Here is a 24,903-nt window from a genome sequence, read left to right on the forward strand (position 1 = left end):
AGCTAGCAATACTCGTAACAGAGAAAATAGACTTTAAAATAAAGAATGTTACAAGAGACAAGGACACTACGTAATGATCAAGGGATCAATCCAATAAGAAGATATAACAATTATTAATATATATGCATCCAACATAGGAGCACCTCAATACATAAGGCAACTGTTAACAGCTATAAAAGAGGAAATCGACAGTAACACAATAAGAGTGGGGGACTTTAGCACCTCACTTACACCAATGGGCAGATCATCCAAAATGAAAATAAATAAGGAAACAGAAGCTTTAAATGACACAATAGACCAGATAGATTTAATTGATATTTATAAGACATTCCATCGAAAAACAGCAGATTACACTTTCTTCTAAAGTGTGCATGGAACATTCTCCAGGATAGATCACGTCATGGGTCACAAATCAAACCTCAGTAAATTTAAGAAAATTGAAATCATATCAAGCATCTTTTCTAACCACAATGCTATGCGATTAGAAATCTATTACAGGGAAAAAAACGTAAAAAACACAAACACATGGAGGCTAAACAATACGTTACTAAATAACCAGGAGATCACTGAAGAAATCAAAGAGGAAATCAAAAAATACCTAGAGACAAATGACAATGAAAACACGACGATCCAAAACCTATGGGATGCGGCAAAAGCAGTTCTAAGAGGGAAGATTATAGCTATACAAGCCTACCTCAAGAAACAAGAAAAATCTCAAATAAACAATCTAACCTTACACCTAAAGGAACTAGAGAAAGAAGAACAAAACAACCCAAAGTTAGCAGAAGGAAAGAAATCATAAAGATCAGAGCAGAAATAAATGAAATAGAAACAAAGAAAACAGTAGCAAGGATCAATAAAACTAACAGCTGGTTCTTTGAGAAGATAAACAAAATTGATAAACCATTAGCCAGACTCATCAAGAAAAAGAGGAAGAGGACTCAAATCAGTAAAATTAGAAATGAAAAAGGAGAAGTTAAACAGACACCACAGAAATACAAAGCATCCTAAGAGACTACTACAAGCAACTCTATGCCAATAAAATGGACAACCTGGAAGAAATGGACAAATTCTTAGAAAGGTATAACCTTCCAAGACTGAACCAGGAATAAATAGAAAAAATATGAACAGACCAATCACAAGTAATGAAATTGAAACTGTGATTAAAAATCTTCTAACAAACAAAAGTCCAGGACCAGATGGCTTCACAGATGAATTCTATCAAACATTTAGAAAAGAGCTAACACCCATCCTTCTCAAACTCTTCCAAAAATTGCAGTGGAAGGAACACTCCCAAACTCATTCTATGAGGCCACCACCACCCTGATACCAAAACCAGACAAAGATACTACAAGAAAAGAAAGTTACAGACCAATATCACTGATGGATATAGATATAAAAATCCTCAACAAAATACTAGCAGACAGAATCCAACAACACGTTAAAAGGATCATACACCATGATCAAGTGGGATTTATCCCAGGGATGCAAGAATTCTTCAGTATATGCAAATCAATCAATGTGATACACCATATTAACAAATTGAAGAACGAAAACCATATGATCATCTCAACAGATGCAGAAAATGCTTTTGACAAAATTCAACACCCATTTATGATAAAAACTCTCCAGAAAGTGAGTATAGAGGGAACCTACCTCAACATAATAAAGGCCATATATGACAAACCCACAGCAAACACCATTCTCCATGGGGAAAAACTGAAAGCATTTCCTCTAAGAGCAGGAACAAGACAAAGATGTCCACTCTCACCATTACTATTCAACATAGTTTTGGAAGTCCTACCCATGGCAATCAGAGAAGAAAAAGAAATAAAAGGAATACAAATTGGAAAAGAAGTAGTAAAACGCTCACTCTTTGCAGATGACATGATACTATACATAGAGAATCCTAAAGATGCTACCAGAAAACTACTAGAGCTAATCAATGAATCTGGTAAAGTTGCAGGATACAAAATTAATGCACAGTAATCTCTTGCATTCCTATACACTAATGATGAAAAATCTGAAAGAGAAATGAAGGAAACAGTCCCATTTACCACCGCAACAAAAAGAATAAACTGCCTAGGAATAAACCTACTGAGGGAGACAAAAGACCTGCATGCAGAAAACTATAAGACACTGATGAAAGAAATTAAAGATGATACCAACAGATGGAGAGATATACCATGTTCTTGGATTGGAAGAATCAACATTGTGAAAATGACTGTACTACCCAAAGCAATCTACAGATTCAAAGCAATCCCTAACAAATTACCAATGGCATTTTTGCGGAACTAGAACAAAAAATCTTTAAATTTGCATGGAGACACAAAAGACCCCGAAGAGCCAAAGCAGTCTTGAGGGAAAAAAACGGAGCTGGAGGAATCAGACTCCCTGACTTCAGACTATACTACAAAGCTAGAGTAATCAAAACAATATGGTACTAGCACAAAAACAGAAATACAGATCAATGGAACACGATAGAAAGCACAGAGATAAACCCACTCACCTATGGTCAACTAATCTATGACAAAGTCGGCAAGGATATACAAAGGAGACAAGGATATACAATGGAGAAAAGACAGTCTCTTCAATAAGTGGTGCTGGTAAAACTGGACAGGTACATTTAAAAGAATGAAATTAGAACACTCCCTAACACCATACACAAAAATAAACTCAAAATGGATTACAGACCTAAATCTAAGATCGGACAGTATAAAACTCTTAGAGGAAAACACAGGAAGAACACTCTTTGACATAAATCACAACAAGATTTTTTTTGATCCACCTCCTAGAGTAATGGAAATAAATACAAAAATAAACAAATGGGACCTAATGAAACTTCAAAGCTTTTGCACAGCAAAGGAAACAATAAACAAGATGAAAAGACAACCCTCAAAATTGGAGAAGATATTTGCAAATGAATCAATGGACAAAGGATTAATCTCCAAAATACATAAACAGCTCATGCAGCTCAACAATAGAAAAACAAACAACCCAATCCAAAACTCGGCAGAAGACCTAAATAGACATTTCTCCAAAGAAGATATACAGATGGCCAAGAGACACATGAAAAGCTGCTCAACATCACTATTATTAGAGAAATGCAAATCAAAACTACAATGAGGTATCACCTCACACCAGTTGGAATGGACATCGTCAGAAAACATACAAACAAGAAATGCTGGAGAGGGTGTGGAGAAAAGGGAACCCTCTTGCACTGTTGGTGGGAATGTAAATTGATACAGCCACTATGGAGAACAGTATGGAGGTTCTTTTAAAAACTAAAAATAGAATTACCATATGATCCAGCAATCCCACTACTGAGCATATACCCAGAGAAAACCATAATTCAAAAAGACATGTGCACCCCAATGTTCACTGCAGCACTATTTACAATAGCCAGGTCATGGAAGCAACCTAAATGCTCATCAACAGACAAATGGATAAAAAAGATGTGGTACATATATACAATGGAATATTACTCAGCCATAAAAAGGAACGAAATTGGGTCATCTGTTGAGACGTGGATGGATCTAGAGACTGTCATAGAGTGAAGTAAGTCAGAAAGAGAAAACCAAATATAATATATTAACGCATGTATGTGGAACCTAGAAAAATGGTACAGATGAACTGGTTTGAAGGGCAGAAATTGAGACACAAATGTAGAGAACAAATGTATGGACACCAAGGGGGGAAGTGGCGGGGTGTGGTGGTGGTGGTGTGATGAATTGGGAGATTGGGATTGACATGTATACACTGATGTGTATAAAACGGATGACTAGTAAGAACCTACTGTATAAAAAAAATAAAATAAAATTCAATAATTCAAAATAAAATGATAAAGAAACATTGTTGATAACAATATTATGTACTTGAATAAAGTAAAGTAGAAAATATGTAAATTTCATTAGAACCCATCAGCCTTTCTTGAGGAATTCAGTAAAGAATAAATTAAGAAAAGAAAGAGAGATCTGGAAAGAAGGAAAATCAAAACTATGTCATAACAATTGGTATGAGTATTGAAACTTTTTAACTCTATGACTAATTTTAACAAAGTGTGTTAATAATGTGAGGATTAGGGTTACAGAACATAATTTACATGTTATTTACTCTAAAATATAGAAATACTATAAGAAGAGGTGGGAAAGGAGACTTCTGTTTCTGACTATGACAGAGAAGCTAGTTTTAGACTAACCCACCCAAGACAACTGAAATGGTTAATTAAAATAATTGTTTGATGATACTAATGAACAACCAAAGCAGCCAGGACTGGACAGCCAACGTCCTGGAGAGAAAGCAAACATGTTGAATTCAGCCAACACTCTGCATGGAATTTCCCCTGAGGTATTTGCTGACCCTCAAACTGAGCATCAATCAAGGCCATGAAGTTAAGCAGAAAGTAACTTCTAAAAGGCTAAAAGTCCAAGTAGAGATTTTGGCAGTCTCAAAGTGCTAGGGAGACAGAAATTGGAGTCCAGATCCCTCTAAAGAGGAAGTTTCCTAATAATCATCCCAGACTTTCAGCTGAGACCCCAGAAGAGCTACAAACAGGCAGTAAACAGACTATTCTTAAATGGATGAAGTTGATCAGCCCATGCTCTGTATGCCTACCAGAGGCAAATTAAATCATCTCTGAAGAAAGACAACATATTGTTCAGAAACTTTCAGAGCCTCTAAAAATTTTCAAACACAATGTCCAGAATTTGACCATAAATAATCAGGTATAAAAGACTGGAGAAAAATGACTAAAAAACCAAGAGGTTAAGCAGACAACAGAAACAGACCCAAGCTATTACAAAACTGTGATTAATATTCCAAAAAAACAGGGGCTTCCCTGGTGGCACAGTGGCTAAGACTCCGCACTCCCAATGCAGGGGGCCTGGGTTCAATCCCCAGCCAGGGAACTAGATCCCACATGCATGCCACAACTAAGAGTTCACATGCCAAACTGAGGAGCCTGTGTGCCACAACTAATGAGCTGGTGAGCCACAACTAAGGAGCCCACATGCCACAGCTAAGGAGCTGGGGAGCCGCAAGTAAGGAGCCCTAGAGCCACAACTAAGGAGCCCTGGAGCTGCAACTAAGGAGCCCGCCTGCCACAACTAAGGAGCCCACATGCTGCAACTAAGGAGCCCATGAGCCACAACTAAGGAGCCCACCTGCCACAACCAAGGCCCCACACAACCAAATAAATAATATTTTTCAAAAATTCCAAGAAAACAGATAGAAGATGGAGAATTTAACCAGAGGTAGAATTCATTAAAAATATCCAAATAGAATTTTTATAACTTAAAATTACAATAAGTAAAATTAAAAATTTAACAGATAGCTTTATGGGAATTCCCTGGCAGTCCAGTGGTTAGGACTCCATGCTTTCACTGCCAAGGGTGCAGGTTCAATCCCTGGTTAGGGAACTAAGATCCTGCAAGCTGCACAGAGCAGCCAAAAAAAAAAAATTTTTTTTTAAAAATCCCTTTGCCTGACAACAGAGCCTAAAGATTAAAAAAAAAAAATTTTAACAGATAGCTTTAACAGGGCTTCCCTGGTGGCGCAGTGGTTGAGAGCCCGCCTGCTGATGCAGGGGACACGGGTTTGTGCCCCGGTCTGGGAAGATCCCACATGCTGCGGAGCGGCTGGGCCCGTGAGCCATGGCCGCTGAGCCTGCGCGTCCAGAGCCTGTGCTCTGCAATGGGAGAGGCCACAACAGTGAGAGGCCCGCATACCGCAAAAAAAAAAAAAAGAAAAATACTTGATTAATCCAAAAATAGGCAGGAGATGGAAAAAAGGAAGAAAGGACATGTTGAATAAACAGAAAAAACTAGGAAGACAGTAGATTTAAGCCCAAATATATAAGAAAATTACTTAAATGTAGATGGATAAAATATACCAATTAAAAGACAAAGATGCTCCTTATCTACATAGGGGGGAGGAGGCTGTGTGAGGAGTCCAATCTGGGTAAAGAGGACATCCACTTGTGGGGACAGCCTTGTATAGGTTGTTCGGGAGTTCCAGTGAGAAGAGGAGAGGATCCAGACAGAGGAGCAGCCCAGTATCTTCTGGACAAACCCACCATGAACCTAATATCTGTCATTCCACCAGTACCATTCAAATCAAAAACATTATCAGGGACTTCCTTGGTGGCACAGTGGTTAAGAATCCACCTGCCAATGCAGGGGACACGGGTTCGAGCCCTGGTCTGGGAAGATCCCACATGCCACGGAGCAACTAAGCCCATGGGTCACAACTACTGAGCCTGCACTCTAAAGCCTACGAGCCACTTCTACTGAGCCCTCGTGCCACAACTACTGAAGCCCCTGTGCCTGGAGCCCATGCTTCACAACAGGAGAGGCCACTGCAATGAGAAGCCTGTGCACCGCAACAAGGAGTAGCCCCCACTCGCTGCAACTAGAGAAAGCCCACATGCAACAACAAAGACCCAATGCAGCCATAAATATAAATTAATTAATTAATTAAAAACCACTACCATATTCCACTGGGACAAATGAAATAGCCTCCTAATTGGTCTTCCTACTATCCATTTTGCCCCCATTCGATCTATTCTCCATAGAGTGATAATTATAAAATAAACCAGCTCATGTCATTCCCCTGCTCAGAAACCTCCAATGCCTTTCTATCACACTTCAAAATCACATGCCAGGAGTTCCCTGGTGGCCTAGGGGTTAGGATTTCAGGCTTTCACTGCTGTGGCCCGGGTTCAATCCCTGGTTGGGGAACTGAGATCTGGCAAGCGGTGCAACAGGGCAAAAAATAAAAATAAAGTCACATGCCTTCCCCTATGACATACAAACGTTTACAAGATTTAGCCCTTGCCTAACTTACTGACTTCATCTTGTCACTCTACTTTTCACTTACCTTTTGAGTAATCATCCTGGTCTTCTTGCTGTTCCTCAAACATCAAAGCCTTTTTTCCTCCGACCCAAGACCTCTGCATTTACTGTTCCATTAGGACTGCTCTTGCTTCTTGCTTTAGATATTCATATGGTTTGAGCTCTTTTTTCATGTTTCCACTCAAATATCACCTTCTCAAAAAGCCCCAACCACCCTAAAACAAACCTGTTTACACCTGCCAATTTCTATCCCTCTTCTTCTCACTTTTCTTAATAACACTTGTCAGTATATAATATTGTTTATTCATTTACTTGTTTACTTAATGTCCTTTCTCCTATTAAAATGTAAACAGCAAGACTGCTGGGAACTACCACTCTTGCTCACAATTGTCCTACTGGTGTCTAGGACAGTGCTTGGTTCAGACTGGGCACACAAGTATTTGCCGAATAAATGAACCAACATATTTTTAGGCAAGCAAATACATATATATTAGTCAGACTGGAAAGAAACTTGATCCCATATAGATATTGCTATGGACCAAATTGTGTCCCTCCAAAATTATACATTTAAGCCATGACACCCAATGTGACTGTATTTGGAGAAAGTGCTTTTAGGAGGCAATTAAGGTTAAATGAAGTAATAAGGATGGAGTCCTAATTCACAGGACTGGTGGGTAGAATAGGATAGGACTGGTGGTCTTACAGGAGGAAGAGAGAGATTGTGCTCTCTCTCTTCACCATGTGAGGACAGTGTGAGAACAGGGCCATCTGCAAGCCAGGAAGAGAGCCCTCATCAGGCACAAAATGTTAATCTCAGACTTCTAGCGACCAGAATTAGGAGGAAATACATTTCTGTTGTCTAAGTCACTCAGTCCATGGTATTTTTTTATGGCAGCCTGAGCTGCCTAATACAGATTTAGATATAGATGAATTGTAGTCATTGATCAAGAAAAAAGAGTAGCTCCTCTCTTTGTCAAATCTTTTACCTATCACTCCCAACAGGACATTTTTATTTACTTTTTATTTTGAAATAGCTGTAGATTCACAGGAGGTTGCAAAGAAATGTACAGGAAAGTCTCATGCAGGCTTCACCCAGCCCCTTTCAATGTTAACATCTTACAAACTATAGTACAATATTCAAACCAAGAAATTACCCTTGGTATAATCCATAGGGCTTACTTAGATTTCACCAGTTATACATGCCATCGCGTATGTGTATGTATATAGTTCCATGCAATTTTATCACATGTATATAGCCTTACATAACCACTACCACAATGAACATACTCAACTATATCATAACCACAAGACTCCCTTGTGTTATTCCTTTATAGCCCAACCATCTCCTCCCCTCCCTATGTTCCTAACCCCTGGCAACCACTAATCCATTTCCCATCTCTATAATTTTATTATTTCATAAATATTAGACAATTAGAGTCATACAGTATATAACCTTCTGTGATTGGTTTTTCTCACTCAGCATAATTTCCTTGAGGTTCATCCAAGTCGTTGTGTGTATTAATAATGTATTCCTTTTTGTTGGTGAGTATTATTCCATGGTATGGATGTACCTTTTACCCATTTTTTAATTGGGTTGTTCATCATTATACTGTTGAGTTGTAGTGTAGAGGCTGGATACTGGTCCTTTGTTTTACTACTATTTTCTCTCAGTCTGTGACTCACCTATTCATTTTTTTATTAGTATATTTTGATGAGACAAAGTTTTTAATTTAGATAAATTGTGACATCAATTTTTAATTTTTATGGTTATTGCTTTCTCCTAAGAAACCTTTGCCTACTACCAAGTCATTCCCCTATGTTTTCCTCTAAAAGCTTTATATTTCTTATATATAAAATGTATACTTAGTTCTTAAATTTTCATTTTATTTTTTATACTTAGCTTTTATATTTGGCTTTTAAGATTTTTTAATGTTTAGTTTTTATATTTATGTTTAAAATACATCTCAAATTAATTTTGGAATGAGACAGAGTTCAAGATTTTTTTCCAGCTATTCCAGCATCAGTTGTTGAAGTCTTTCCTTTCTCCACTAGAATGCTTTGATGCCTTTGTCAATAAGTAAATGACCCTTTAAGCGCATGTGAGGTCTACATCTAGGGTCTCTGTTCTGTTTGTTGATCATTATCAACACCATAATGTCTTGATTATTAGAGTTTTATAATATATCTTGAAGTATCTTGAAGTCATGTAGTCTAAGTTCTATAATATGCTCTTCCTTTTTCAAGATTGTTTTAGACATGCTAAGTCCACTGCTTTTCCATATAAATTTTAGAATCAGCTTGTTAATGTCTACAAAAAAAAAAAAAAGGTTCCTAGGATTATGACTGGAATTGTGTTGAATCTATACAATAGACATTTTTACAATACCGAGTCCCCATCCCAAAAATGGTATCTTTCTATTCATTAGGTCTTCTTTTATTTCTCTTAGCAATGTTCCATCATTTTTATTATAGAGGTTTTACACATTTTGTCAAATTTATTCCTTAGTATTTTGTTTTTTTGACACTACTGTAAATTGACTTAATTGACTTTAAGTTTTCTTAATTGACTTTAATTTTCTAATTTTTTTCACTCTTAGTTTATAATAACACAATTGATTTTTGTAGCTCAACCTTGTATCCTGTGATCTTACTGTGATCTTCAAGTATTGCTTTGAGTATCTGTTATTTTGATTCCTTACAATTTTCTAAGTATATAATTATGCCATCTCCAAATAGTTTTACTTCTTCATTTCTGATCTTTACAATATCTCTTTTTCTTGCCTTATTGCAATGCTAGAACCTTCAATACAATGTTAAGTAGAATTGGGGAGACTGGGCATCCTTGCCTTGCTCACAATCTTGGGGGAAACTCTTCAATCAAGTATGATGAAGTTTATGATGTAGTATTTTTTCAGCAGATGTCCCTTATCAGATTGAGGAAGCTCCCCTCAGTTTCTAGTTTCCTGAGAATTTTTATTATGAATGGATGTTGAATTTTGTCATATGCTATTTTTACATCTATGGAGATGATCACATGGTTTCTCACATTTCTGTTAATATGTTAAATTACACTGATTAATTTTTTAATGTTAAACCAAGATAGGGTTTTCCTGGGATAAACCCTACTTGGTCATCATTTTTATATATTGCTGGATTTAATTTCCTGATATTTTTTTTTTCCTGATATTTTTTAAACATTTTACATCTACATTCACAAAGGATAGAAATTACCAAAGGGAAAAAAAAATTATAGACTTATATCCTTCATGAACTTAGTAAAAGAGTTATAGTAGTCTCATAAAATGAATTGGAAGGAGTTCTTTCTTTTTCTGAAGGAATTTGTGTAATACTGTAATATTTCTTCCTTAAATATTTAATAGAATTCACCAGTGAAACCATTTGGGCCTAGCATTTTCTTTCTGGAAAGACTTCTGATAATGGATTCAATTATTTCAGCAGATATGAAGTTATTCATATTTTCTTTTTTCTCTTGTGTCAGGTCTGGTAAGCTATATTTTTCACGGATTTTTTCCATTTCATTAAATTTGTCAAATTTACTGACATAAAGTTATTCATGGTATCCTCTTTTTTTTTTTTTTTTTTTTTTTTGCAGTACACGGGCCTCTCACTGTTGTGGTCTCTCCCGTTGCAGAGCACAGGGTCCGGATGCGCAGGCTCAGTGGCCATGGCTCACAGGCCCAGCAGCTCCATGGCATCTCCAGGACCGGGGCACGAACCCGTGTCCCCTGCATCGGCAGGCGGACTCTCAACCACTGTGCTATCAGGGAAGCCTCTCTTATTTTTTTAGTGGCTGTAAAAATGTGAAGTGAAAACCTCTCTTTCATTCCTGGTATTAGTAATTTATATTGCCTCTCTTTCTTTCTTGATTAGTCAAGCTGGTGTTTATCAATTTTGTTGATCTTTTCAAGAAATCAACTCTAAGCTTTATTAATTTTCACTTTTTTTCTTTTTCTATTTTGTTGATTTTAACTCATATTTATTATCATTTTTTTCCTTCTACTGAGAACAGTTTCTCTCTTTGAAGTGGGAGAGAAACATGAGACAAGAAACAGAGAGTTGTAATCGAGGCCAGTAGGAAGTTCCTTTGCTAGCCCAAAGATTAAAGATTAATTTGCTAGCCCAAAGGTTAAAGATTTTAATTTGCTTCCTAGGTCTCAGGCCTTTTCTCCACAGGCTATGTGCTTTTGAAGAGAGATGTGTAACATCTCGAGGGTATGTCTCTACTCTAACATACTTGGCTATTACATACAGTAATGACTTCCCCATGCCTGCTAAGCCCTCACTCACCAGGGTGATGTCTTCTTGTCCCTTCCCTTACAACCATCCAGGGCTCCTTCCCTTCATCCAATAAGGTAGTCACATCTGGTTTAGAAATGGAAGGTCCTGCTTAAAAGATAATGTGACATGAAATTATAAGCCCCAAAGTCCTTAGGTTCAGATTTGGTTAAATTTATAATAAACGACAGATCAAAATGGTACTTTATAAAGCCTAAGAGCAAAGAAATGCCAGGTAGCTGAAGAACACTCATACTAGGGTAACCTCAGGACCACAAGGAGTAGACACCAGATGCGTAAGAACAGGCCTTAAAACAATTTAAACTCATACCTCATACAAGCTCTGTTGAGAGGCAGTCTTTTGTAATAGTTGAAAACACAGAATATGGATCCAGACTGCATGGGTTCATATCCTGCCTTTGTTGCTATGTTACCTCTGCAAATTATTAACATTTTGTGCCTAAATTTTCTCATCTGAAATAAGGATAATAATAGCATATTTCTCATAGAGTTGTTGTGAGGATTAATTAATAACATACAATGCTCAGAATAGTATGTAAGTATATGCAGTTATATGTATAGATACACATAATATGTGTGTATACTAGCTATTAACTTTTATTGTTATCAATTTGCTGAGAGAATAAGAAGCTTCCTCAGACATCCTCAGATTCTTATTAAGATATTCATTTAATGTTGAATGCAAAGTTCTTAGACTTTAACTTTCTACGACAAAGCAAGTAGAACTGAATATGTCTGTTATAGGAAACAGAATGCACTTACTTGAGTTTTAGATGAACTTTGTGGATCCACCTCATACTATGTAAGTTCTACAGGCTCCTCTGATTTTTAAAGAGACTCAGAATCCCTGAGTCTAGGTAGTCTCTTTGCAGGTGGATTATAAAGGAGGGTTAAGCATCTACATCAATTCCGAGCCTGGTTTCTTGGAGAATGCGTCTGTTGTAAAAAACCCAGAATTCAAACCCAGCCCCTTGAATACTAAGGAAACATGGAAACAACAGAGCCTGGAAAGTCTGAAGGACCTAGCCTGCTGAACCTGAGAGTGATGAAGTGTTAAAAGGAGGGGCCTACTTCCAACCTAAAAAAGCTTGAACCATTCCTTTGGAACAGAGAGAAAAATTTTATCTAGTTTCTCAAAACATAGTCCTGATATTGACAGAAGAGAAAGCCAGTATAATTGGGGATAAATAGCCTTACCTAGTGAGATGAAGTTGCTATAATTCTCCCACATGACATCCCTATATAAGTCCCTCTGAGCTGAGTCCAGGAATTCCCATTCTTCCTGTGAGAAGTCTATGGCCACATCTCTGAATGTCACTGAACCCTGAAAAAATAAAACTCATGGATAACTTGTGAAAATAAATGAAATATTTTTTAAATGGAAAGAGGGATCAATGATTGCATTGCAGAGAGGGAGGGAGCACACAGCAAGCAAATTTATGACATGTGTAAGGACAGTAAGAAAATTAGTATCACTGAAGCATAGTGCTACATGCCTTGAACAGTCCTGTGAGTGCAAATAAGATTAAATTTTTACCCAAAAATATCTGGAAAGGAATAAAATAACCAAAAGAAGTTCCAATTAAATGAAACAGTGCACACAAACCCTCTGCAAGCTGTATCTCCACCACAAATTCTTATGAAATATGAGGTCTTCTACCTTCTTTCCCCTTTACTGATCATGAAAAAACATTGATAAAAATGAAATGTACTATGAAATCTCTAAGAAAATAGACTCAAGTTCACCATAAAGTCACATTTTATTATAAGCATCTTCCCTGTTACGACCAATTCTTTAGTAAATTTTTAAAAATTTGCTACATGGCAGTCCACATTTCAAATGTATTAAATCCAATCTTTTTTTCCTCTCTCTTTAGATGTCTGGATTCAATACAGTCTCAAAAATCTTCCTCAACTCTCACATTCTACTTTATCTATTACTTATGCATCTGGATGATCTTCTTACTATTTATCATCCATCATCCCTCACTGAACACCTTTCCTCATTCCTGAGTTAGAGGATACCAAATGGTAAAGGTATCACCCTGGACCAGTGGTTTTCAATGAGGAGTGATTTTACTTCCCAGAAGACATCTGGCCATGTCTGGAGACAATTTTGATAGGCACAACTAGGGTGAAGGGGTGTGAGTGTTAGAAGTGTCTAACTGGTAGAGGCCAGGGATACTGTTAAACATCCTACAATGCAGAGGACAATCCCCCACAATAAAATATTCTCTGGCTCAAAATATTAATACAGTTGAAACTTGAACAACACAGATTTGAACTGCGTGGTACCAGTTATATGTATATTTTTTTCAATAGTAAATACTACAGTATTATGCAATTCTTGGTTGGTTGAATCTGTGGATGCAGAACTGCATATGATGAGGAATTCCAGATATGGAGGAACGGCATATACAGAGGGCCAGATTTTCAACTGCACAAAGGATCAGCGTCCCTAATCCCTGCGTTGTTCAAAGGTCAAGTGTAGTTCCAAGGTTGAGAAACCCTGCTCTAAACCAGCACATCCTGTAAAACTACACGATGGACTCTGCTCCTATTATCCTTCTCTCAGGGGTTCCTGGAGATGATTCTTCCTCTCTGTTTGCAGTTCTGTTCCAATCACCTCCTACTCACCCCATTGCTGAAGGAGGGATCCCTCACCCTAAATGGTATGAGATGACTGAATATCCGACACCTGACAGATGAGACTGACAGCAGGTTATTAGTCACATATACTCACAGCCCGGGAGAGGAAGACACCACACATCATGCAGGGCCACACAGGGGTTGCACTCAGGAATAAGGTGAACAAGCAGGATCTGTGGGAGGCAGGCTTTATAGTAAAAAGAGGATGAGGGGTCCCTGGCCAATGCAGGAGGATGTGATGAGCTTGTTTGAATAATTCTGTGGGCTGGCAAGGAGGTGAAACCTATTAGGTTGAAGAGTAAGAGGGGTTTAGCTGGTCTAGCTGATAGGGAAACTAGCCAGGTAAAGAGTCTTTTCCATCGCATGGGGGCCACATCTGGGGAGAGCAGCGAACTCTTGGTTAGGTCTGATAATATATCAAGGCAGCATATGAACTTTTAGGCCTCACAATACAAGGTCGCAATCATCTCCCTACCTTATCCACCCAATCCTAAAAGCCTTACATACCATAAGATCTCAACGCATACAAGGACTAAGACCAGCCAATACTAAATCTCATCTTATGTACTTAAAAAATTCAGGTCTGTGGAGAAGTTTGGAGTTTTCCCTATAAGCAGTCAAATAAGACCAAATTCTCTCTTTCATCAAACCACAAGATCATCAAGGAGTGTTCAAAACAGGGATCTCCCATTTAATATTAATAATCCATTCTTGAAAATCAAGACATTCTAACACTATTTTCCCACCATTTTGTGTGGGTGCCTATTTTCCCATCATTTTAAAGCAAAGAATTATACTGCATTATATATCAATTCCAACCCTCCAACTAGCTTCACATTTCCCCCAGGACAGAATTAGAGTACACGTGGGTCAGTGCACACATGATATCTCTGGCTTTAGTACTTTCACCGTCTCTTACCAAATTTTTTTTTTCTCACTTGCTTTGCTTCTTTCTCTACAAGTTTCTTCAATACTTTTCCAACTTCTTAGGAACTCATTTTACAAAATGACAAAAACAGGGGTTACATGTGAAGTGCACTTTGCAAATGCGCTTCCAAGGAGAACATAATGGCAGGCCTGGCTCACACTCTGTATGATGCTCTGAGGCCTCCCTTATCACCAGCAGTACCACTTATACACATCCCCTTTAATGATATCTGCATGCATTTCAAAACATCTGCAGATGGTTCTGATGATCCAGCAATTGTATTTGGAATATAGCAAGACTTCCTACACATTGTTTTCTGTTTTAAAAAAAGTTACATTGAACTATACAATTTCACTTACATAAAGTTCTAAAAATAGGCAACATTATTGTATGGTGTTCAAAGTCAGGATTACATTTGGTTACATTTGGACTGGGTAGGTAGAAAGTGACTGAAAGGGGGACATGTGACTGCTAGTAATATTCTCTTTCTTGACCTTAGTGCTGATAGCATAGATATACTCAATTTATGAAAATTCATTCAGCTGCACACTTCTGATTTGTGCACTATTCTCTATGTACGTTATACAGCAATACAAAGTTAAAAAAACTTTTAAAAGATGTCAAATTGTGTATCCGGGATGTCAATTTTTCCCATATAAAACTAGGCCCCAAATCACTGTAATTCAGAGAAATATGCTTTCTCTGAAGTTTAGGTATTAAAATAAAAAGCTAAAATCAAAAATGTTAACGGGGGGACATTCTGCAGAGAATACCCACATTCTTCTCAAGGCATTTCACTTTTGCTCCTTGATGGCCCTTGACAGAAGATTCTGTAGATAGGAGATGGTCCACATTAGTGGAAAAAAGGGAAGGGGGCACATAGGGGACACTGGGCTATTTGTCCCTAACTCTGACAGGAATGAAAGGAACTAGAGTGGGTTCTTGGATGGAATTCTGTTAAATAGGAAGTTTCAGGATAATATTCCTTATCCTGAAACATGGCCTAGAAATTGGCAATATTTCAAAAATGAAGAAGAAACACCAACTTACATGGGCCATTGTTTCCAACTGCAAGAACCGGTCAGTCCTTTTCAAGATTTCTCTGTTGGAGAACTAGAGTCCAGATAAGCCAGATCTGGAAGAAGAAAAAGCAGCCATGAAACCAGATGTGCCTCAGAGCTCCCAAAATGACTTATGTTAGTATGAGCTTTTTTTCTCTTCCATTCCTGCTTCCAAACTACTCTTCACCGTTATACCCACATTGCTCTCATACCCAACTGGAGGAGAGTATAGGGAGTCTGAAGAAATCCAAGCCCTGACAAAACTCAGCTAAACAAAAATGATCTTTGTACAGAGCCCAGATACTTTAGCGGGAGGATTTCTATCCAGTTCCCCATCTGGCAGTGTGGATCTGGTCCTGACACTGGATTCCTCAGACTTGTCCTGAGCAGCATCTCCCCTTTCCAGTACAATTTTTTCAGGGCTGAGAAAGGGCCATACCATCCACACAGAGCCTCCTATGAGCCCCAGGATCCTGCCTGAACCTCCTAAACACAAAGACTGAAAACCACACAGATCGGGCCTGGCAGCTCCTGACACTGTAAAGCTGCACTGGTCTTTCCCCAGCCCGGACAACTCACTACTCTGTTTCCCAGTCAGAACCTCTCACACCATGATGTCCTTTTCCACCCCCTCTTTCAGTAGAGGATTCATGATTGTTGCAGTTAGTCAACAACAAACATTCATTGAGAAATTTCATGTGATGGCTGCTTTAGGTACATCACTCAGCATTGTTCTGCAAAGTAGTTCCTCTCTCCTTTCCATAGTTCAGAAAACTGATGCTCAGGGGTCAGATCATTTGCCCAGATTCAGTTATTAAGTGGCAGAGCTTTGTTTTGAGTCCACATTTCTCTAACTAAAAAGCCATCTTTCAACTTTGGTTTTTGCCTCTGAAGGGTAGAATTTCTACTTCACTGAGAGAAACCTGAGCAAGGGCAATTCACTAAAAAATAGAAATAACCTTTCAAAAGATACTAGACCTCACTCTAATTAACGAAATGTGTTTAAAGCAACCAAAAAATACCTCTTTACAGCGACTGGATTGGGAGATCTAAAAGATCTAAAGACTGATGATATTAGCAAGGTCACAGCACACTAGGTTGGTCCAAATTTAGAACTGTGTGAAACAGCATTTAAACCCCATAACGCTGTAAACCCGAAACTCCACTTCTGGGACTAAAGGAACTATTTGCACATGTACATAGAGATGTTTGCAGAGATGTGTGAACAGATTTGGTTTATAATGAATAAAAGCTGAAAATAATTAAACTGGGGAATGATTAAATAAACTGTAGTGTGGCCTCTTGCCTTCCAAGATGGCCCACACTCTGTCTATGAAGTGTGTATCTCCCTGAATAAACCTTCTTTCACTTTACTATGTCTTGCTCTTGAATTCTTGCCTGCACAAAGCCAAGAACACACACTTGGCGGCCATCCCAGGGACTCAGACATGACTTGGGATGTGACCATCCTCTCGCACCCCACTCTCTTTCCTGCAACATCTTTTCTGGCACCCAATGCAGGGCCTCAAAGGCCATAATCTTGATCCGCCTACTGGGCTATGGCTCCCCTCTGAAGGGTGGCTGGGACTCATCCTGAGCCATGTAGATTCAAGTAGCCCGTTAAGTGGCAGCTGACGTCGACTGCAGGATCTGGCAGAGACCAGTTCTCTGGCCACGAAGAAGCGCACTGAGGCCAAGGCTTTTCCCCCTCAGTCTTTCTCATTCTCCTATTGCTCTATCTCTTTGGACTTGAAAAGATCCACCCAGACGACCACCAAACATCCAAATTAAGACTGCGTGGCAAGTAACTGACAACTTGGTTGCGTCTAAAGAACTCCTGCCAGGGGGCTAACCTGGTGGTGCAGTGGTTGAGAATCTGCCTGCTAATGCAGGGAACACGGGTTCGAGCCCTGGTCTGGGAGGATCCCACATGCCGCGGAGCAACTAGGCCCGTGAGCCACAACTACTGAGCCTGCGCGTCTGGAGCCTGTGCTTAAGGCCGCGATAGTGAGAGGGCCGCGCACCGTGATGAAGAGGGGCCCCCGCTTGCCGCAACTAGAGAAAGCCCTCGCACAGAAACGAAGACCCAACACAGCAAAAATAAAAAAATAAATTAAAAAAAAAAAAACACAAAAAAACTGTAGTGCATCTATACCACTGAAAACCATGCAAAGAGTAAAAAGTGATGATGTTGCCCTAACTTTGATGAAATGGGTAAAGCCAATATGTTAAATACAAAAAATCCCAGCATGTGTGGCCTTAAACTATTTTGACAGAAAAAAAAAAATCACATGTATGCCTAGAAGGACCAGTTAAAATGTTTACAGTGGTAGCTCACAACACTCACCACCATATTAAACACAGTGTGACCCTAAAGTATGCAAATACTCCAAAGAAGGGAAAGACTTTCCCAATTCAAGTTTTCTTCCAGTCTTCTGTTGAAGAAAAAAGTTCAGGATACTCTAAAAACAGCTGTTGTTTTTCCTGAGTGGCTCTTCTTCTTTACTTCAGCGTCTAATTCATGATTTAATCATGAACCAACTCCATGATTTAATTTACCCATATGTTAGAGTACTACCTAGAAAAGGATGACGAAGTCTCTCATATCTTTTAGGCACTGATGGCAGTCTCATGGCTGCTTCCTTTCACAGCGTCCTGACAAATGGGTTTCTTTTGCTTCTGAACCAATCCTTTGGGCTAAGATGCCTATGAAGCCCTCCAACTGCTATTAGATCTTCTTGTCCTATTTTTCTAACCTTGCATGTAACATCATTAAAATAAAAATTGTAAGGCATAAATCTTACTGTATGAAATCCTCCTTTTACAGAGACCTCACAGCTATAATCTGGACATAACTTGACAGTGCTTGCTGTCATCATCTTAATATCACCCCCCTCACGATGGATTACTGAGTAAGGTGGGAAGGATTTGTTCAAGTAGATGTGATGATGAGATTTGGTATACTGTTGTAATTACTAACATAGGCTTTTCTGTCAAACTTCCAAGATATAAATCTCAGCTCTGACAGTTATTAAGTGTGTTACCTTGGATATGTTACTTAACTTTTCAGCCTTAGATTCCTCCCATATAAAATGGTGATAACTATAGATTCTATCCCAAAGCATTGTTATGAGTATTAAATAAGACACTACATATAATAACACACTAAAGTAGCAAATAAACATTTAATAAACGTCAGCTATATCACTGAAGATGAAGAATACTACATACTTCTTCCCACAGTTATTAAAGAAAATTCTCTTCTGAGCTTTCTTTTTTCTTCCACAAAAAGTTTGAGCTTCTCAGCCCCGCTCTTCCTGAGAATGCTAATAAATTTCAGAGCTTCAGACTGATAGGCAATTCCTCTTGATTAACAACAATTTACAAAGGGAGGGTATGTGGATGAAGCATACATGGCAAAATCCTCATAATTTTTGGATCTGGGTGATGAGGAAAAACATGGATCACACTTTAATAATATCAACGGAATCTACTGAGTACTTATGTATCAAGCATTATCTGAGGACCTTACATATATTAATTCACCTATTCTTAGCAACCCTACACAGTAGGTTCTATTATTATCCTCTTTTTACAGATGAAGGAACTGTGGCACAAAGAGATGAAATAAATTGCCCCAACTTCACCCAGCTCTAAGGGTGAAGGATTAGGATTAGCACCCTGATAATTTGGCTCCATAACCCATATTGCAACTATACTAAACTGCCTGTCATAAGACCACATAAATATGTGGCCTGAAACAAACTCATGCCGTCAAAAACCTCAAACCAATTTTCAAATTTCTACTGATGTTTCCCTTCCCTCCCACTAGTAATCCCTTGTCTTGTTAACACAGAGCTCTCTGTTAAAAATCTATCACCTTACCACTCCTAAAAGCTTCAAAAGCATAAGACCCTGTCACCAATCAAACCATCTCCTATCTTTCCCTGCTTTTGACCTCAGGGCAGTGGAAAAGATCAAAACACCTAGTGTATGATTCCAACTAAACTGTAATAAATAAATCATAATAAATCACAGCCTAAAATAAAGCTCTGGGCTTCCCTGGTGGCGCGGTGGTTGGGGGTCCGCCTGCCGATGCTGGGGACACGGGTTCGTGCCCCAGTCCGGGAGGATCCCGCGTGCCGTGGAGCGGCTGTGACCGTGAGCCGTGGCCGCTGAGCCTTCACGTCCGGAGCCTGTGCTCCGCAGCGGGAGAGGCCACAGCAGTGAGAGGCCCGCGTACCATACACACACAAAAAATAAATAAAGCGCTACAGTTAGCCTCCCTGCATGAGGTTTACCTGCAGACCATTCAAACTATTAGAAAGCAGCAGCTCACAGGTGGAATTAAATGACTGCCAAATGTTCATCTGAATAGCCACTGGAGAGGAGAGGATACCCTTGGTGGAGGTGGGGGGGACTCTACCCTCATCCTCTCCACCATTCACTGGGAAGGAAGAACAAAGTACCACGCCAATGGATAGGATATTCCGGTATTAAAGCCTAACCAACTGAAGACTACCTGTAACAATTCTGTACAGTCCAACAAAATAAGATTTATTGACTCAAGAGAGGGAGGAAATTCTACAGGAATGGCTGGAATGTGATGGAGGAGAGGGATAAGAAAAGCTCTTTTGTAAAGAGCTGAATTCCAGCTGAAGGATTCTGAAGAAGTGGGGAACCATACTTCAGTGACTGCTGCTTCTGAGGTGAGAATAGGAGCGGCAGAGATTAACTGGAGATTAAGTGCTAGAAAGTGAAGTGAGGGTAATTTAGTAACTGGGTATCCCCAGTGATAAAATAAAATCAGCAAGGCAGGTCTGGGGCAACACTGGTAAGAAAGCTATAAGCTCTCAAAAAGGGAGTCTTTATGGCATTTTACAACTGCTGCATGACCTGGGCAGAAATAATGTTTTCTATTAACTCTGCAGCTTGCTTTATCTGTCTATCCTCTCCCATCCAGATTAATGGCAGGGCCGCTTTATCTTTTTTCAGTCCGACCTGATTTTTCACTCTTTCACAGGAGAAGCAAACGTCCCCACGTCTAGAAAAAAATAAAATTACATTTCATGGAACAAAGAGGAAACATAAACATATATATAATTATATACATATATATATACACACACACATATATAATTGTATATACATAATTATTTTCTCCTTTCTGACTCCATTCCTAAAGATCAGCAGGTTGGGGGACGGAGACGGGAATCTGGACACATTGCGCCTTTTTCGGAGCTCAGCCTGTCCAGATTAAGGACACACCCCCGCTACCACATTTGCTCCCGCCATCCACCACACACATAACCCTATGGAAGTAAGAGGGAGCCTGGGGAGAAGCTGACCCTTCTGGGTGAGAATGGCCAGAGTACAAAGACCAGGGCTGGAATACGTCTCTGAGTTCTCAAAAGCTGCCTTGGGAGGGAGCTCTGGCTAAGCTGTGGTTCTGAGAGCTGTTGTTCTGCGTCTTTTTGTTAGGGGCCTTCACTGTGAGGTTCATAAATCTAACTCGGAGCCATTCTGGGCCGCTGCATCTGTGCGGCCCTGAAGCAGGAGGACAGAAGACGCACCAGGGTGCCCAGTGTCCAGTCAGCGTCACAAACTACACAGTCACTTCAGCCCAGTGCACACAGAGGGCCGCGCCGCCCCCGCGCCGCCCCCGCGCCCATTTCCTCAATGCACAACACCAACTCACCTCTCCGAGCCGACACCAGCAAGGAAGCCGGAAGGAAACTAGGTGCAGAGGCTTGTGGGAAATGTAGTCCCGGTAGGGAGGGCCTGGTCCTAGCCCCAACGGGCTGAGAGGAATGCGCAAGCGCAGGCGCGAGCGATTGGGGCGGGAGCGGGCGGTGGACCTCCGGACTTGGATTTTATGTATTAGTTCATAGATGGAAGGATTTTTCTCCTCTCAAAAAACTTTAGAAGTTATCTGAAAATATCTAGGCTAATCTTAAATCTCATTTTTCGAACAGCAAAATATGTATGAAGTAGGAGATACATGAAAACTGCGATTGTGGATTTGTCTATTTCTACCTTTAGTTCATTCAGTTTTTGCATCATGTATTTTGAAGCTGTTATTATAGCATACGCACATTTACGATTGTTTCTTCCCAATGAATTGACCCTTCTATTATGAAACATTTCTCTGTCTCTTGTCTTTTTTTTTTTTTAACATCTTTATTGGGGTATAATTGCTTTACAATGGTGTTAGTTTCTGCTTTATAACAAAGTGAATCAGTTATACATATACATATGTTCCCATATCTCTTCCCTCTTGCGTCTCCCTCCCGCCCACCCTCCCTATCCCACCCCTCCAGGCGGTCACAAAGCACCGAGCCGATATCCCTGTGCCTCTGTCTCTTGTCTTGACATCTGTTTTATCTAATATTAGTAGAGTCACTCTAGTTTGCTTGTGCTTACTGTGTGCACAAGTATATCTTGTTCTACCTTTTTCCCTTGAACCTATCTGTGATTACATTTTTTTTTTTTTTTTTTTTTGCGGGACGCGGGCCTCTCACTGTTGTGGCCTCTTCCGTTGCGGAGCACAGGCTCCGGACGCGCAGGCTCAGCGGCCATGGCTCACGGGCCTAGCCGCTCCGCGGCACGTGGGTTCCTCCCGGACTGGGGCACGAACCCGTGTCCCCTGCATCGGCAGGCGGACTCTCAACCACTGCGCCACCAGGTAAGCCCCTGTGATTACATTTAATATACATTTCTGGCAGATAGCATGTAGTTTGGGTTTCACATTTTTTATCCAGTGTGGCAGTCTTGGGGCTTTTCACTGAAATATGTAATCAATTTATATTGATGTAATTATTAATTTGTTTGGATTTATGTTTACTGTTTTGTTGATTTCTATTTGCCACATTTTAAAAAATTAACTATTTCTCCTTTCCTGCTTTTTTTTGAGGGGGTTGATTAATTTTTTCTGGTATATTTGAATTCTGTTGGCTCTTCAGCTATACCTCTATGCATCTTGTTAGAGGTTGCTCCAGGGATTAAATATGCATCTTTAATATAGTTTACACTAGAATTAATATCATACCACTTCATGTAAAATATAAGAACCTGTAACAATATCATTTCATTTGCACTCCTCATTCTTTTTTTTTTTTTTGGCCACACTATGGGGCATGACGATCTTAGTTCCCCAACCAGGGATTGAACCCACACCCCATAGGGGAAGGATGGAGTCTCAACCACTGGATCACCAGGGAAGCCCCTGAACTTTTTATTCTTTGTCCTACTGTTGTCATTTCAACTACATACCTTATAAAATTCACCGTACCATGTTACATTATTTTGCTTTAAACAGTCATATATTTTAATAACATATAGGAAAGAAAACAAATTTTATAGTTACCCACATATTTTCCATTTCTGATACTCTTCTTTCCTACCTGTTGGTCTTTCCTTTCTGTATCATCCAATGTCAATTCCCTTCAACCTGAAGAACTCCCTCTAGTGTTTTCTATACTACAGTTCTACTGGTTATGATATAAATCTTCATTTATCTGAAAATATCTTCATTTCATCTTCATTTTAAAAGGATATTTTTCTCTGGGGATAGAATTCTGAATTCACATTTTTTTCTTTAATACTTTAAAGATGTTATTCCATTGTCTTTTGGCTTTTATTGTTTCTGATTAAGTCAGCATTATTCATATTTTTGTTTCCCAATATGTTATGTATTGTTTTTTTCTATCTGCTTACAGGATTTTCTATTTATTAGATTTGGGGGATTTTGGTCATAGTTTTTGTTCTACCACATTCTATCAATCCTCTCATTCTAGGACTCTATTTACAAGTACAGTAGGTCACTTAATACTGTTCCATAAATATCTTTCTTTTTTCAATCTTTTTCCTTTTCGTACTTAGGATTGAATAATTATTACTGATCTATCATGGAGATTACTGACCATTTCTTCTGATGCCCCCCATCTGTTCTTATGCTCATTCAGTGAAATTTTTGTTTGTTTTTTCAGCTATAAAACTCTCATTCCCAATTCTATTTTATCCTTTCCATTTTTCTGCTGAAGATCCTTTCCATTTATTCATTATGACTGTATTTTCCATTAAGTCAATAAACATATTTATACTGTCTCCTAATTAATTCCAATATCTGGGTAATCTCATGTTCTGTTTCCATTGGTTGCTTTTTTCCTGCTTAGGGATCACATTTTCCTGCTTTTTTGAATGAGTAGTCATTTTTGATTGTATGTTGTACATTGTGGATGCTATGTTGTTGAGAGTTCAGATTTTGTTATCTTTCTTTAAAGATTATTGATTTTTTTATAGCAGCCAGTTAATTTACTGGCAGAACAGTCTGATCTCTTCAAGACCTATTTTAAAACTTTCTTCCCTTAGATCTAGAGTAGCCTTTGCTTAGGGCTAGCATAACCGTACTCTAAAGGTGTGGCCTTTTTAGGGTGTGAGCTGACTACTAGGGTGTCCAGAAGTATCTGTCCACTCTGAATGTTTGGAATTTCCTTTTTCCCAGCACTTCTAGAATCTCTGTGAAGCTCATAACTCCCCAGAAGCTGTTCTCTGCTAGGCTTTGTGGAGTCTCTCCCTGTACATGCACAGATTAGTATTAATTAAAAATGTAAGAAGATCTCTATGCACAGTTCTGGGACTCCTTCTTTGCAGAAAACTATTCTCTTGACTCTACCCCACTAATTCCAGCCACTTAGCATCCCCAAACTCTTAGTCTTAGGCCAAATTCTTAGCCTACTCCGCTCAGTGAGGCTCTGAGTTTACTTGAGCTATACCTCTCCATACCATACTCCAGAAAGTAGCCCCAGGCAGAAAGCAGAGACAATCATGGGCTTACTTCATGTTTTTCTCTTCTATCAGTGATCACAGTCTTGCACTGCCTATTGTCCAAAGTTTGAAAACCATTGCCTCATATATTTTGCCTAGTTTTATGATTGTTCTTGGCAAGAAACTTAGTTTGATATCAGTTACTCCATCATGGTCAGGAGGCTTTAAAATTTTTTAAATTCCTGGAATCCATACCTCTCTTGTATTTCTAGTTCACTAGGATTGTTGGTTGGAGACTGAACCAACATTCTTTGCTAGTTCACAACCTTAA

General features: G+C 39.1%; 1 protein-coding gene across 5 annotated transcripts in view; it reads right to left on the reverse strand.

The window, feature by feature from the left end:
• The window catches only part of ZFP14 (ZFP14 zinc finger protein), a 55,892-nt gene that overhangs the window by 14,154 nt on the left and 16,835 nt on the right, over nt 1–24,903 (reverse strand). Inside the window, exons 1-5 of one of the 5 annotated variants that reach the window (XM_060288808.2) lie at nt 21,505–21,564; nt 20,808–20,850; nt 15,796–15,880; nt 12,366–12,492; nt 11,160–11,258 (exon numbers count right to left, since the gene is read on the reverse strand). In XM_060288808.2, coding sequence (XP_060144791.1) covers nt 11,160–11,258; nt 12,366–12,492; nt 15,796–15,804 — 235 coding nt within the window. In that variant the 5' untranslated portion in view covers nt 15,805–15,880; nt 20,808–20,850; nt 21,505–21,564. Of the gene's footprint in view, nt 1–11,159; nt 11,259–11,930; nt 12,027–12,365; nt 12,493–15,795; nt 15,881–20,807; nt 20,851–21,504; nt 21,565–24,903 lie in introns of those variants that run through there. The other 4 variants (XM_060288810.1, XM_060288807.1, XM_060288809.2 and 1 more) reach the window with 4 other exon arrangements.

This window comes from Globicephala melas, chromosome 19 (assembly GCF_963455315.2).
Source record: "Globicephala melas chromosome 19, mGloMel1.2, whole genome shotgun sequence".
Lineage (NCBI taxonomy): Eukaryota > Metazoa > Chordata > Mammalia > Artiodactyla > Delphinidae > Globicephala > Globicephala melas.